At 36.8% G+C, this 14794-nt stretch overlaps 1 protein-coding gene across 1 annotated transcript in view; it reads right to left on the bottom strand.

Moving 5' to 3' along the window:
* The window catches only part of SLC1A3 (solute carrier family 1 member 3), a 68188-nt gene that overhangs the window by 42596 nt on the left and 10798 nt on the right, over window positions 1-14794 (bottom strand). Inside the window, exon 3 of the mRNA XM_040579716.1 lies at window positions 4576-4713. Within this exon, the coding sequence (XP_040435650.1) occupies window positions 4576-4713 (138 nt within the window). The remainder of the gene's footprint in view (window positions 1-4575; window positions 4714-14794) is intronic.

Below are 14794 nucleotides of genomic sequence, written 5' to 3' on the forward strand. Positions count from 1 at the left end.
GTGGAAATACTATGAATATGTTGAAAAAACCTGAGGAGAAAACCTTGTGTGTCTCAGCCTGCCTAAAGGAAAGGAACTTTTGTCTCCTGCAGTTGTCAATATTGTAGCCTGTTATTGAAAGGTTGTGTCAAAGGTAGGGAGGTTTCTGTCTTCCAGAATACATGAAAGATAGTCATGGCATTATTTGAATTAGAAAGGTGAGTACATATAAAAATAGATGTGCTACACACTACATACTAAGACGCTTTTCTTCTTTGAGGTAAATTTTGCACACTCAGTCTTCTAAACTCTTACTATACAGCCTTCTTTTGTGTAAGAAGATTCGCAGTCTTTATGTTTGTACAGAATCTTGCACATAGAATCCTTGTGTGTGATTAAGGTTCATTTGTACCATGTTAGTGCTATGCCTATTAACAGTTTGGACAAGCATTATCATCTAATTCACAGTGTGTTGTACTGGTATTGGTGACTGGGATCTTTCCTTGAATCTGTTACAACCTTTGGCGAGCCAGTGGACCTCACTGTTTCACTGTGTCTGCATTCCCTTTCTCTTTCCCCAGCTTGATTTATGTTAGTAAACCTATTTTCTTACTGTTCCTGCTATGTACAACAAAAATTAGTCTCAGATCTTGACTGGGATTTTTATGCTTTGCTATATTTTACCAGACAAAGATATTTGAAAGAAATGCACAGGATTTGATACTAGTTTACTTGCATCTAAAAGTAGTGGTCCCTGTATAACTAAATGCCAAGCTTCCAAAATTTTTGGGAAGGAAAAGCAGCCTGTCTATTAAACTGAGCTGAGACAGGAATTGTGCGAAATATTTGCAAATAACCCTTATAAAATTTTTCTAGCTTTAATATTTGTCACAAATGTTATGATCCAACTATGCTTTTTATAAAGACTGATCATGCATTATTTTTGTGAATGTAATTGCAGGAAATATATAGTTTGGTTAAGAAAATTTAACTTGTTCTGATGCCCTTATATTCAATGAATAACTGAAATGTTCAGGTAGAACTTGGCCAGTTTGAAAGGGTGGAATTTCAATTTCATTATGGTCTTGCTGTAACAGCTCAAAAAATGTTATGTACATTGCTCTTAATGCTGGTGCAAATCTTGCAGCCGTTGCCTACTTCATGATGAGTTTAATTGTTATCATATACATATGCATATTATTTTATATACCTTTTAGGGACAATGCATATTTAAAAATAATTGTGTCAAGCAATTTGTTTATGTCAAATACTTCAAGTCTAATGAAATAAGAAGGTATAAAATATTTTGAACTCCTACAACTGCAGCAGATTCAAAACAGAAATGAAGCAAAATTATCAGACCTATGTTTGCATAAGAATTCAGGTCAGATTTGGCCATAAAATAATCCAAATGGGAGTTTCATCTATTTCTTTAACTATTTATGCTGCCTCCCATATACCGTGCTTTAATTTTGCCTTTGGCTTTTTAAGAGATACTAATTGGTAATGCTGACTTAGGAGTTCTCCTGTTTGAAAGACTGTAGAGAATAAAGACCAGCACTGAGTATGCAGGTAGATTTGTGTCTAAACCACAAAAGATAAAGAACACAGATATTCATATAATCATATTTTCCTATAAACAGTGAAAGATGGTGAAAGGTATGCAAGTAACTTCTGTTTTCTCCCAAGCAGCTGTTGGTACATGTCTGGTAACATACATATCAGGAGATAGAATCTCATAGGGAAAACTGCATACTTGCTTGAGCCATGTGTCATAAGGCAAATGTGAGTAAAAACCTCTGAATGTGATTCTGCATTGTTTCTTTCATGAAAGTACCAAAACAGTCTAATAGAGAAATGTGACTGCGTTGACTTCACCCTTTATAGTATATTTTCCCAAGACTCTGTGAATAACCATCAGAACTGTTTACTCGTGTAGCAGAAGTCTTCAGTTTCTCAATCTATCTCTCACTTACATACAACTATTTTTATATAGTTTATACATATACATGTATTTATAAAAAATATAGTTATGTTTTTGTGGTTCTAATTTCTTCGACATTCACAAAATTTGCACGGGAATGTAATCATCCCCAGGCTATTTCTAATACCTCAGAGACCATGTGTTCTGATACTGTCATAACCAGTCATATTGAGCACACTTACATAAATACAAATGGAAACCCAGAACATTGTATCTGAGAGGCACTGTCATGTCTGCAGACAGCAAAAACATGTATTCAGTTAATTTCCAATCATAAGAAGAAATTATATTATCAGTGTGCAAGACCCTGGAGGAATCTTTTTGAGCTTAGTTAAAAGGCATCCACTTTGCTTTGCCAGAAAAAATACAGGAAATAAAAGATTTGACTCATGGATGCCAAGATTGGTCTTGAGACTGACTTCAGAAGCATAAGAATTTTACCCAATGAACTATCCTATGATGTGTTAAAAAATAAACAAATAACATCTACAAAATTGCACAGTAGTACACATGTAAAGGTTATAGTTCATTATTATTTAGTTATTCAATAATACCTGTATATTTACTTGGGTATGACAGTTCTGCAGCAAATATGTAAGACCATCTTTTAAAAAAAATAATTGTGTACGCTATATGAAGAATATGTGTGGAAAACAGTTTATCCACAGTTTTTAGCAATAAACAGGGAAATGTCTTTTAATCCACCGAAAAAAGACATAGTCCTATTGTCTTTTGCAATTTTAAAAAAGAATGAAATCTGTCATTTGTGAACTGCAGCCAGTTTTCTCTGATTGTTCTCTGCCTGCATAAAGAAATTTAAAATGTTAGTTATTCACCTTGAAAATTACTGACTCTACTTCAAAGGGGAACTCCTAGGAATAATCCACTTAATATTACCAGGCACTTGTATGATAATAAGACAGATCTTATAGGTAGATAAGATTTTCTTTGCCAAAAACCTTTGTGTAATGAAAACTATTGTTATGAAAAAAAGACATAAAAAAGGATAAATGGCTCCAGAGAATTTAAAGAGAAAAAAAGCCATCAAAAAGAGGGGTACTGTTGAATCCAGAGACTGAAGGTTCTTTTCAGAATAGAACTAGTTGGAAAGTAATTACTCTGAAATTTCACAAAAGACCTGGTGATACAGTAAATTAACCTGTTTTACTGCAAGGCCAGCTCCTTATGACACTTGTGACTCTCTGAGGTGGATTTGCTGATCTGTACCTGAACAAAGTGTTCCTACTTAGAATTTTGAAAGTAAATTTAAATCCTTATGTAAGACGATCTACCTAATTTTCTGTTTTAACTTGAGCTCTCTCAGAGAGCCAATATGGGTGCAGAGGTACAAGGAACTGAGCAGGTAAATTCTCCTGCAAAAACTCATCCTACAAAATGGACCATCTGACACTGAAATATGGTAAATGTGTCTCCTTTTCTGCTTTTAGTGGTTATTCTATCAGTGTCCAGCCAACCTGGAGAGTTCTGCAGGTGAAAGGTACAAGAAAACATTGAGGAGATACGACATGTCATCAGTTATATACTGGTTGGGAATAAAACCTGTTATTGTTTCCTCTACAAGATTTATAAAATTCTGTCTAATTTCAGTGTTCATTAAACTTTCAGTATCTGTATAATACACATACAGAAACAAACCTTGCTTTCTCCTTGAAATATGTGAAGGCAAATGATTTTGTAAATGTGAATACCCTAGTTTCTGCTCTTATATTAACAGGTTATATATATATATACATACCGTCTTTGATATCTGTGAAGATGCAGTCTATGTTCATTTGCATTTGTGAGAAGAGATCTTAACATTAAAATATTTTAAAATCAGTGAAATTGAGAACAGCTTATAGTCTCTGGATCCTCTGACAGTTAAGGTAGGGTATTAGGTATTTAGATCTTAGGACTGCAGAGTGGGCAGTTTTAGTTAAGTTCTCCACAAGTTATACCACTGATATGCCGATAGACCAAAGTCCATGATTTCTTTTCTTCAGATAATTAATAGGATAAACAACACAGATGCACCATCAACATTCATAAAAAACCCTCAGGGCTCTTCCATGAAACTTAGGTGGAATGAAATGGCATACATCATAATGAGAAATTAAATATTGTATCTCTAGCACAAGGAAAAACTTAGGGCTTGAAGCTTGATAGAATTGATGACCAGGAGACAGGAAACCAGAACTGATGGGAAGAATTTTCTTCCAAACTACTCAGTCTATCCCATCTATCACCTATTTTTTTTAATCTGTTGTTACAAGATTAGGATGTAGACAAATGTTTTACAGATGTGAGTTTATGGTTATTGGTTATTGCCCATGATCACTAGTTTATATTTTCTTGGGTCTTGGAACTGTTTTTCTGAGACACATTATCTTTGATAACAAAAGGACATTGTGGAGGAAATACCTGTTCAGAACATAAAAGAAGAAAGTGGGGAGCAGAGTCAGCTTCATAGCAACTACATATAATAACCTGTACAGTTAGATTGCCTTGGAATTCCATGTCTTCTAGGACATAGAATGTTCATTTGTTATGATTTGGTGTGTGTAGCTTTATCAAGTTATTTAAAAGAAAAAAAAAAATGTTTCTTTTTTTACCTGTGACTAAACTGGATACAATTAGTGGCAGGACCAACATTTGCAGCATTCTCATGAGTAATTCTCCTGGAAATGAAAAGTACTTGACTTCCCGATAGCTCATCTTGTATGATCGGAGAGAAAATCCAAGGATTACACCTGAAGAGAGGGAAAATATATCATGACTTTCTGTTATAAAGTAGTAATAACATCCGAATGTGAACATCATGATTTTGTATTTAGTTGACGTATCTGATTGTAAGATGCACTTTTTAGTATGCCCCAGATTGCACTCCCTATTTGTTCCCACAAATACCAACTACTATTATGAGTAGTCCTACTGAAGACATTACATTTTTTTCTCACTGTAACAGAATCAGAAGGTTATTTGTGCTGCTATATTTTAAAGTCTGGATTAATCTAAAATGTACATCTTGAGCACTAATGAAAAGGAAACAGCCCCTGCTACTGCAGCAAAGTGCTTTGAATTCTGGAATTTTGAGTCTAATCACATATGCAATGCATAGACATACTAACTACCAACCTGCATAAGTCTTGTCTGTGCCTGTTTACTCTGTGGGGCCTGATCCTGTCGATGTGCTTCAGATTGGGTGAGATAACCAGGACAGACATATTTGAGAATGCCCTTGTGGCTTGGTCTTTACACAACAAAACAGCATCAGGAGGTCAGTAGTTTTACACATACCTACCTTCAGAAACACAAGCACTTGTGAAAAAGCGGCTAATAGGGGTTGGAAGGTCTTACTGAATGATTAAGTGGTGAGTTTCAGTGCCTGAGGGAGTGGAGTAAGGGAGTGCCTGGATCCATTTATCTTGCTGGGAACAGATAAATAGTGCTTGAGATAATTTACAAATGGAAGCGATAGGTTGACATGTGACAACCTAAACTTCTCAGCTAGAACTTTGTAGATTTTGTGCTGTGCTTGACACCCTCTGCTTTATTTGCTTCTTTGGTTAGTTATTTTGTTATTATCGTAACTAGTTACGATTTACTGAATGTCAAATAATTTGGTGCCTATCTGATGTAGGTGTTCTATATCCAGCCAGGCAATACATGGCTTTATCTGGAACACCTTAACCATACAGATGGTAAAACTCAACTATCCCTCCTTCCCATTCCTGAATTCATGTTGTTCCCCACTGTCTAGTACTGGCATTTGTGCTAATTGTGGCTGTATAGAAAGTTGGATCAGAGAATTGATCCTGCTGCAAAAAGAATTTATTTTACTTGGTTAATTTTCATCTAAGTCAATTCCCAGAGATAATTTGTTTGCATGACTGCACAAGTGTTGGTATCTTCACAAGGGAATGTACCTTGGTACATTGTACAAGGTACAAGCAATGTACCTTGGAGTAGGGTAGGACTGCTCTTTTTGGCAGATAGGGAGACTTATGTTTCCTAAAGCTTTTCATGAAACTGTATGGTCAGTGATGTGAGGCAGAAGAGCATTCAAGCTCACTTCTAGACCATGTTAGCACTTGGAGATGTCCTGAAAATGCCATAACACTGAACACTTCCGGAGACTACTAGTTCCAATTCTTAATCACTTTGTGGTTTTGCCTTCTTTTTTTAAATCAGATTTTAGATTGGTACATCCATACAGCAGACAATATCTTCATGCCAAATTTTACTAGCTAAAATATGCTGTTATGCCTCCTACACTAGCTTGTTGCCATCTGCTCATGTAAGGCAAGAGCTATAACCCTTGTGTTAGTGACCACTGTCTGATCATGCTGTTAGAGACTTCAGCAGGTTAGCTAGGTTAGAGTAGTCCAGAAATCTCTTGTGTAGGATAGAAAATTTCAGAGTCATAGAATGGGAGAAAAATGATTAGAGGACAATTGGAACCAAGCACAGAGTTCACACTATGGAAGAAAGCGGTGGGACTAGGAGGCATTTGTTTTAGTCTCATTCATGTTCTATAGACTCAAGTAGTCAAAGTGCATTTTGAATAAATTATATTTTTTTTAGGTAAAAGTAGATCATAAAATGCAAAGAGGAAGGACCTCTGAATTATTCTTGATTAAAGACCTGCCTTAGAGTTTTCCTTCTTTTCAGTAAGGTTCTAAATTCCCCTGCACTGTTACTCATTATTTTCTTTTTATATGGGAAACACATTTCTCAGATATAAAGAATCCATCTGGACCCATTGTTTCAGAACTTAATGAGCACTACATTTTGACAACGGGATAACAAGCAAATAGAGCTAGGCCAGTCTCTTACTTAGACCACAGTCCTGCAATTAGTTCCACATGAATTAATTTCTGTACTAGTACAAAGCCTCACTGAATTTAGTAAGGGTTTCTGAGGCTGCTATAAGAACTAGTTCTGACTCTATACTATAAGGGCTCGATTATCTGGTCCGCTACTGTCCACGCAGTACAAAGTGGCCTAAGAAAGAATCAGGACCTGAGTCAATGGCTGTTTGAATGAATATTATTGATAGTGAGAATGAGTTTCTGAAGTTCCATGTAAACCTGTTGAGCCAAAAATTACCGCTTTTTTTTTTGTCCTAAAGTGCTCTATGCGTAATTACAGGATTACCCAGCACTGAAGTTGCAAAAAGAATTTCTGAGATGTGGGAAAAATGTGCTTGGTAATGTATTCCAGTGAACTGGTTGACACCCAGTAGTTACTAATTCTTCAGCCCTAATCTTAGCACTGCTGTTAATTTATATGCAGTCATGCCTAAGCCATAAGAACCTTTCCCTGACTCAGTTTCTCTACTTGTAATATAGGTATAGTAGTAGTTGCTTCATAGATGTTTCTGAAAATTGATTGTGTTCACATAATGACCTTAGCAGTGCAAGAAGGAATTTAAGCAAATTATTTCCTCACTGTAGTGTCTAATAATGAAAGCAGAACCGCATAATTTTACCCATCTCTTTTGGTTTTAGAATATATGGTGATGATACTGGGTATTACATCCTGTCTGAAAGTCAAACTTGGCAAGGCAGCTTTGACTTCTTTGACTTCACTTCTCAGAACCAACATTCACATGTTTTAAAGAGTGAGGTAGCAGCATACAATGATGATTTAGAGATAGGCACAATGATAAAGTATCAACATAAAATTGGGAAGTTGGACCTGGCAGAAGGTACTAAACCTCTGGAAGGTGTGCAGTATTTCAACAACCATCCATGTCTTTGTGTGTGGTAAGAGTTGTAGTGCTTAGCACCCTCCATGGTCAGGATTGAGAAGATTAAATACTGGAGCTGGCCTTTCTCTGTAAAAGTTTCAAGTTTCTGACTAATTCTGAGAATTTTAATGAAGCAAAGCTTTGTGTGAAACAAGTTCCCACAACCTGTTGTGCAGGTTTCTGACTACCCTTTGTAACAGAGAACAACTAATCAACAATCGACACTATCAGAGCCTGACTTCTCAAATGGTAAATGGTGTACCATTTCTGCACTGCAGGGAAGAGTAGATTTCTCAACAGAATTTGTTAATTTTTTTCTGGAAATAATCAGCAGTGCATGTTTAAGTTAAGGAGCTGAATTCTACACGTGTATAGTTGTATAACAGAACCACTTTGCTGAATCATTTATACTGTTCATAATGAAGAAGCAAATCAGATTACAGTTATAAAAAGATTTTTGAGGTGTTCTTGTCAACGGTATCATCAAATTTATGGAAAACTTGATTTGCACATAATCTTGATGACAGAACAATCCTTGAAATAAACCATTTTAGTGCATTTTTATACCAATGTAGATGTTTAAAATAAAAATCAATCTGTATGAATACAGTGAAGAGAGGATTTAAAACTTGAAAGGAGAAGAAGGTGAAAATAATTCTGACAGTGATGGGAATGGGATGGAAATGGAAAAAATGGCAGATATGATTTGGGATTGCTTATACCTTAGATAGGAATTCACAGTGATGAATGGCCTAGGGTTTTCACTTCTAGATGCTGCAGTACCAGAAACGAACAATAAAGTCTTCATGTCAGGCTTTAAAAACTATGGGTATACCTGTAACCACTAAGAAAATTACAACTTCTATATAAAATTTCTTAAATGGATTAACATCAAAGTGTGATGAAGTGATCATTAAACTCAGGATCTGAAGCAACAAGACAAAACATCAATAATTTTGTAAGTTTTTTAGGAACAGTTTTGTCATGGAGATGCTGCTTCTTCTTCATTTGTTTTGTTTTTTTTCACAGAAAAAAATATCGTAATGATCTACCAGAGCATCATCAACTTACATAGAATTTCTTAAATTGAATTTGGGAATAAACTTCAAAATCCTCTATGGAGAAAATGAAGTTCTTAACTGTATTACAAAATTCCTTGGTCTCACAACAGTAGAGAGCTGTTTCACATGATAGTTTGTGTTGCATAGAGGAAATAGGTTGCACACCTACACGTGGGTTTAAACCACCACATCAGAGAAGAAAAAAAAAAAAAAAAAAAGAACCATAACTTTTAGAAGATAAGAGATGGGGCTTTATTCAGATCTAAATGCTCATTCAGGAACTTCAGAACTATCCTCCTCCTTGGCTCACTTAGAAAAATTAGATATAAAAATTTAATAGAGAGGATTGCTTTTTTTACTACTTCAAGTAATTCATAATTTTAAAGAGAATAAGGAAGTTTTTAATTGGCATGATGTTTTTAAATGAACAAAAGCAGCAGCTTTGTTGAATAACTGAAGTCTCCGTTTTTAAAATGAATCCTTATGAGCTTCTGGTCTTCATTTAATTTCAGAAACATGCAGGAATTAAGGCCATACCATTATTTGGAGTTAATATTTTCTACAATGTCCATGCTCTCTGCTGTATTTTCATTCAGAAAGTAGAAAATCTAGGCAGTTTCACTTTTTAATTGATCAAAAATCACTCAAGCATATTTCAAGAGGAAATTCCAAGGTGATATATTAATGACAGTACAAGAGCTGCCTTTTCTTTATTAGTGCTTTCCAGTTCAAACAGAACACACCAATAAGAGTTACATTTACTTCTGCTCTTTACCAGTAAAACTCAAACCACTGTTGAATGAGGTTCCCATCAACACCTTTTCTGTAATAGGTGAGGTATAGACCTTTTTTTTTCTAACACGAAATAGAAAGATTCATAGTAACTGGAAAATAATACCTTAAACTAGGTAGAATAGTGCACTAAAGTAACAGCTGCTAATAGTCCTCTTCCAGAAGATCTTATAACCAGCAAGCAAATAACATTTTGTTCTATAACAGAAATTGGGCAAAAGCCAGTAAGAGAATCAGGCTCCTACCAGTTTAATGGGACATTGTACGTTTTTGTTAGCTGCACAGCCATTTCGTTCTTACATTCCTGCAGAGCTCTGGAATGAATGCTTTTGTTCTTTGGGTCATTTATTTCTGCTTAATTTACCATTTTGTTCTGACACCTTTTCCTCCAACAACTAGTTTCAGATAAGGCCACAACTGTATTTACTTGAGAGAAAAAGTTAAATTAACTTCTCTAGTGATAAGAAATACTTCAAGTTGCCAACAAAATCACAATCATTCTTAATCTTTTTCTTTGCTTGCCACAAGAACCACAGACTCACAAATTCATTTGCATGCTTCTGATTTTAATTTTTTTCCATAATTTTATATTGAACCTTCCTCCTACCCTCACCCCCCTTGTATATCACATGCTCCTTCCTTACTTTCTGGTTTTCTTTATGTAGGTAGAGAGGCATGTTCCCTTTGAAACCATTCTGATGAACCTAAATACTAGGTACCTAATCTAAATATTCAATACCTAAATACTACAGCAGTCTTTTTTTGGTGATTTTTTGTGACTTTTAATGATTTTATGTTAAAAATTAGCTCTTACAATGCTAATTATTGTTTAGTTGCTAACTAGTTACTTTTTTTACTCAATTGATTTAATTTAGGACTGCAGTGGAGTTGCTGCTCTTAATCATGAGGACTATTTCTTGTATAATACATACCTTGGTACTGCCTTATTGCATCTTTTTGACCTTTTTTATCCTAAAGTTTTAAGATTACGACCCTCTCTAAAGGTTCTTCACACAAAGTATATTTGATGGGAAAACCTAAAAAGTACTGGAGAAATGCCCTTGGTTCAGGAGAGACACTTACAGGCTCTTTTGTCCAAGTCCTGTGTCAGGCAAATAAGTAAGGTAAGGAAAGGCATGTACAGCATCAAACTGAGGGGAATAATGCTGTGGACAGCACTAGATTGCTACAGTCAGGAAAATAATACAATTTAAGCTGATTCTTTTAATAGACTAGAATGGACTAGACTAGAATAGAGTATTTCAGCTGGAAGGGACCTACAACGATCACCTAGTCCAGCCGCCTGACACCGCTTCGGGGCTGACAAAGGGTTAAAGCTCGTTACTAAGGGCATTGGCCAAACGCCTCTGAAGCACTGACAGGCCTGGGGCATCGCCCACCGCCCCAGGAAGCCTGTTGCAGTGTCTGACCACCCTCTCGGTGAAGAAGTGCTTCCTGACGTCCAGCCTGAGCCTCCCCTGGCGCAGCTTTGAACCATTCCCGCGTGTCCGTCACCGGACCCCGGGCAGAAGGGATCAGCACCTCCCTCCCCACGTCCCCTCCCCAGGAAGCTGCAGAGAGCAACGAGGTTGCCCTTCAGCCTCTTCTCCAAGCTAGACTGACCTAAAGTCCTTACTTCAAAGGACTTGTCAGATACTGAGATGAGCTCATTTGGGGGCTAAACCGGGGAGGAACTATTTTTTACTGGGTTAGATTTCTGCCAGATTAGTTCCCTGTACAGGTTTACTCCTGTGCTAGGTGGTGGTGGTGCTGGTGTAATGGCAAGGGAGGAAAGAAAACATGTGGAAGTGGGAACATGCAGCCAGGGACAGAGGTAGGACTGGCTTAATCAATCACAGAAACACACCCTTAAGCAACCTAATCAACTACTCTTCCTATGACAATCCAGAACAATCCAGGAGCTAACAGGTAGCTTAAAATTTCTTTACTTCTCTTCTTCTGAGGCCAAATTCAGAGGAAATGTTTTCCACATGAGCTTTCTTCTCTGTTTCATACATGAAGAAGACCAAGTATCAACTGTCTTAATAAACTAGCTGGTATTCCTGTACAGCTGTCACCTGACAGAGACCCAGTAGAGAATCTCACACGTATAGGTGTATATATATTTGTGTGACATCTTCCTTCTCTTTTAACTGGATGATGCCAATGCAGTAGAGAGCTTAAGGAGCTCTGCACTAAGTAGCTTTTATAGGTGGCTGTACTGAAGTGGAATATGTTGGTTAATTTGGACACAAATAGCTGCCTCTCCTTTGCTTGAGAGATATCATGAGGGGAGTCACTGGAGAAGTTCCATAGAAGAGCTAGATATCCTAGGCACGACTGGGATCCAGAAGATCGCAGTGGTGGGATATGTTGTGGTATGGGATGGTTCTAGCAGCAAGGTGATAACTTACAACTTGTTGACAGTTCTGTCATTGAACTACCTGGTTTATTTGTGTATAAAACACATACCTGCTTTAGTCAGGGTGCAGTACACTTATTGTGCACAAGTAGACTGACCATGGCAGTTCTGGGTGGCAGGTACTGATTTGTGGCAGGCCTGACACTCTCTGGGAGTGCTAAAGTCATTGCCCAAGGCTACAGCATCTACTGTGCATGCACAGATGCACCCTGGAGCTCTCAGAGACTTCCAGACACCAAGCAATTTAGCTGAAACTGCTGTCTCAATTAAGGTGTGAAAGATCAGAAAACACCAGGACCCAACCCCTCCCATTCCACCTGGAGAGAATTCTAAGGCTGTAAAAAGAGATATGTCTGGAGAAAAGCAGATGTATAGTGAAGTAAGTTACATTGATGTCAATGAGTTTTTCCATGCATCGGAAGAGAAGTCAGTGTATCATCTTTGCTCAGGGGTCACGACAGTGCCGTGGTGTTCTCAGCTACACTGAAAAGGGACAGAGCAGCAATCACTGTGCATCAAGGACACCTGCCTCCTGAGAATGACTCTGAAGGTTTGCTTTGTCCAGTGACAGCTATTGCCTCAATAAAATCACACCAGACTTCTAACATCATTGTTCAGTTCCAATCTGCAAAGATTTATAGACATTTTATAATATTTTATTTTTTATTTTATAGTATTTTATGGGCATTTAGAGGTAAATTAACATAGATACATAGCCATTTAATTTGCAGCTCAGAATTAAGATGCTCAGAACCTCTGCCTGTCACTGCCTAACTCTGGAGGTTGCTGAACTCCTGGAACACCTTCATAGCTATGGCTGGGCACTTAGATGTTTTCTTTACTTGTAGATAAAGCAGCAGCTCCTCGGATTTTGTGGACAGAAGGCATACCATAAGAATGGGGAGTTTGAAGTTGCAAGGAAAAACTGATGTAGCCATCGGTGTTTTATGAGGTACTGCCTAAACCAGGATGCTTCTAATGCCAAATCTGAGGATATAACAGCATCTGAGTGCAGTTAAAACTATTTTAAAAAATCACTGAAATCTGTCCATTGGTACTTCTTGGCTCCAGTGTTACACTCACACATTTGTTCCTTTCCCTCTCTAGTTATTTGGTTCATTTGCCTTCCCCAATTAGGAGGTAATTTTCTTCCTTTGAGAACATGTCCAAAAGATTGTTCTCTTTTTATCCAACTTTTGCTTCCTTGTTTGCCTTTAATTTTTTTCTTAATTTTTTTCTTGTTTTCCTTGAACTGTTTCTATATTTATTTCCCATCTTTGATTTCTTTTTTGTTATTTATAAGACAAGAAATTGCAGGGCATTTGTAGGGGATTTGGAATGAAGAGTTTTCACTGCTTGCACTGAAGCCTACTGTTCTTTGTGGAATGGGGACATTATTCCTGATTTTATCCACAAACAAAAGGCTTTACTGAAAGAGAAGTACTCATAGATGCGTGTACTCTTATTAGTCTCTGAGCTATAGAAAATATACTTCTGATGCAAAAAATAATTCTATCAAAATTCAGGAATTTGCTCTTACTATGCATATAAAAAAGATAATACATCACAATTACGACAGATTGTATTTTGTGAAGTATTATTTAGAGTTATGGTACTACTCAGTGCTTTACAAAGTTACTGGAATAACTAGTTTTTTCATGCCTGGGTTTGCTTTGGTGCTTCACCTTCCTGATTAATGTTACTGGTTTTACTCCCATAAAGAATAGTTCCCAGTAGATAAGAAAGCTGCTTTCTAAGAGTTTACATAGTTCCTTTCTTGCCTTTGCATTTCTGTCTTTCCTGTTTTTCTTCAACTGGGAGTTGACATAGTCCTTAACAGCACCAAATTCTGGTTTACTCTGCTACAATTTCAGCTGATCATCTGTACTATTTTGTCTTTTTTACTGTGTAGATGCACTGAGGAGTTGCATTCAATGGGGTTGAGATCTCTCAGTGCCAAGAACTTTGTGCAAACATGCCCAGAAAATGTGCTTCAGCTGTACTCTGAAGAACTCCTGGTGTAGTTTAACAGAGAGCCTGAGGTTAGACCTTGATAGTTGCATTTATTTGTTTTTTTAATACCACCTCCGACATACGCTACGAAATAGATCATTGTAGACTTGGCTTCCTTGATAGGCAGTTTCACACCATCATTTGTGGGACATTCAAATAATGCATTCATATCTCTATGGAGCAAACCCAACTTTTAATTCCTACAAAACCACCAGTTAATATAACTTAGTGTTGATAGTCTAAATCGGTAACTGAGTTCTTTGCCACTAAGGATTAAGTATTTTGTTGAATCAAGATATGCCTATGCCAGAACTGTTTGGGTCATGGAACATAACTCATGTGGCAGGCTTTGTTGAAGGATTTTAAAGAATTTTCTATCCAGTATCTTGCTGACACATGCAAACAACCTGGACAGACCTGGACAGACAGAGGAAGGTTTTCCTGTTGTAGAATACAAGACTATTGCTATATCAAGTGTAAGCATTACTGCAATCCTTTATGTTTGTTTTTTTTTTGTTCAGTTAATTCTTTCAATAAGGAAACCAGGTTTGTGACTGAAATTTGTGGAATCATGTTACCATCTTTTTAAAAGTATAGCTAGGAATCCTTCAGTCCTTAGCTGTTCAAATTAGTTACTTAAACCACTTCATCCCTAAGAACCTCAATATGACTATGAAACTATTTGTAACTAGAACTTTCCATCTATTTGGTTTACTGGTTAACAGCCTCTTTCAACACATGAAAAAAAAAGGTGTTTTCCAAAAGTGTTTTGTTTCAGTTGATTAGAAAGA

The sequence above is a fragment of the Falco naumanni genome, chromosome Z (assembly GCF_017639655.2).
Source record: "Falco naumanni isolate bFalNau1 chromosome Z, bFalNau1.pat, whole genome shotgun sequence".
Lineage (NCBI taxonomy): Eukaryota > Metazoa > Chordata > Aves > Falconiformes > Falconidae > Falco > Falco naumanni.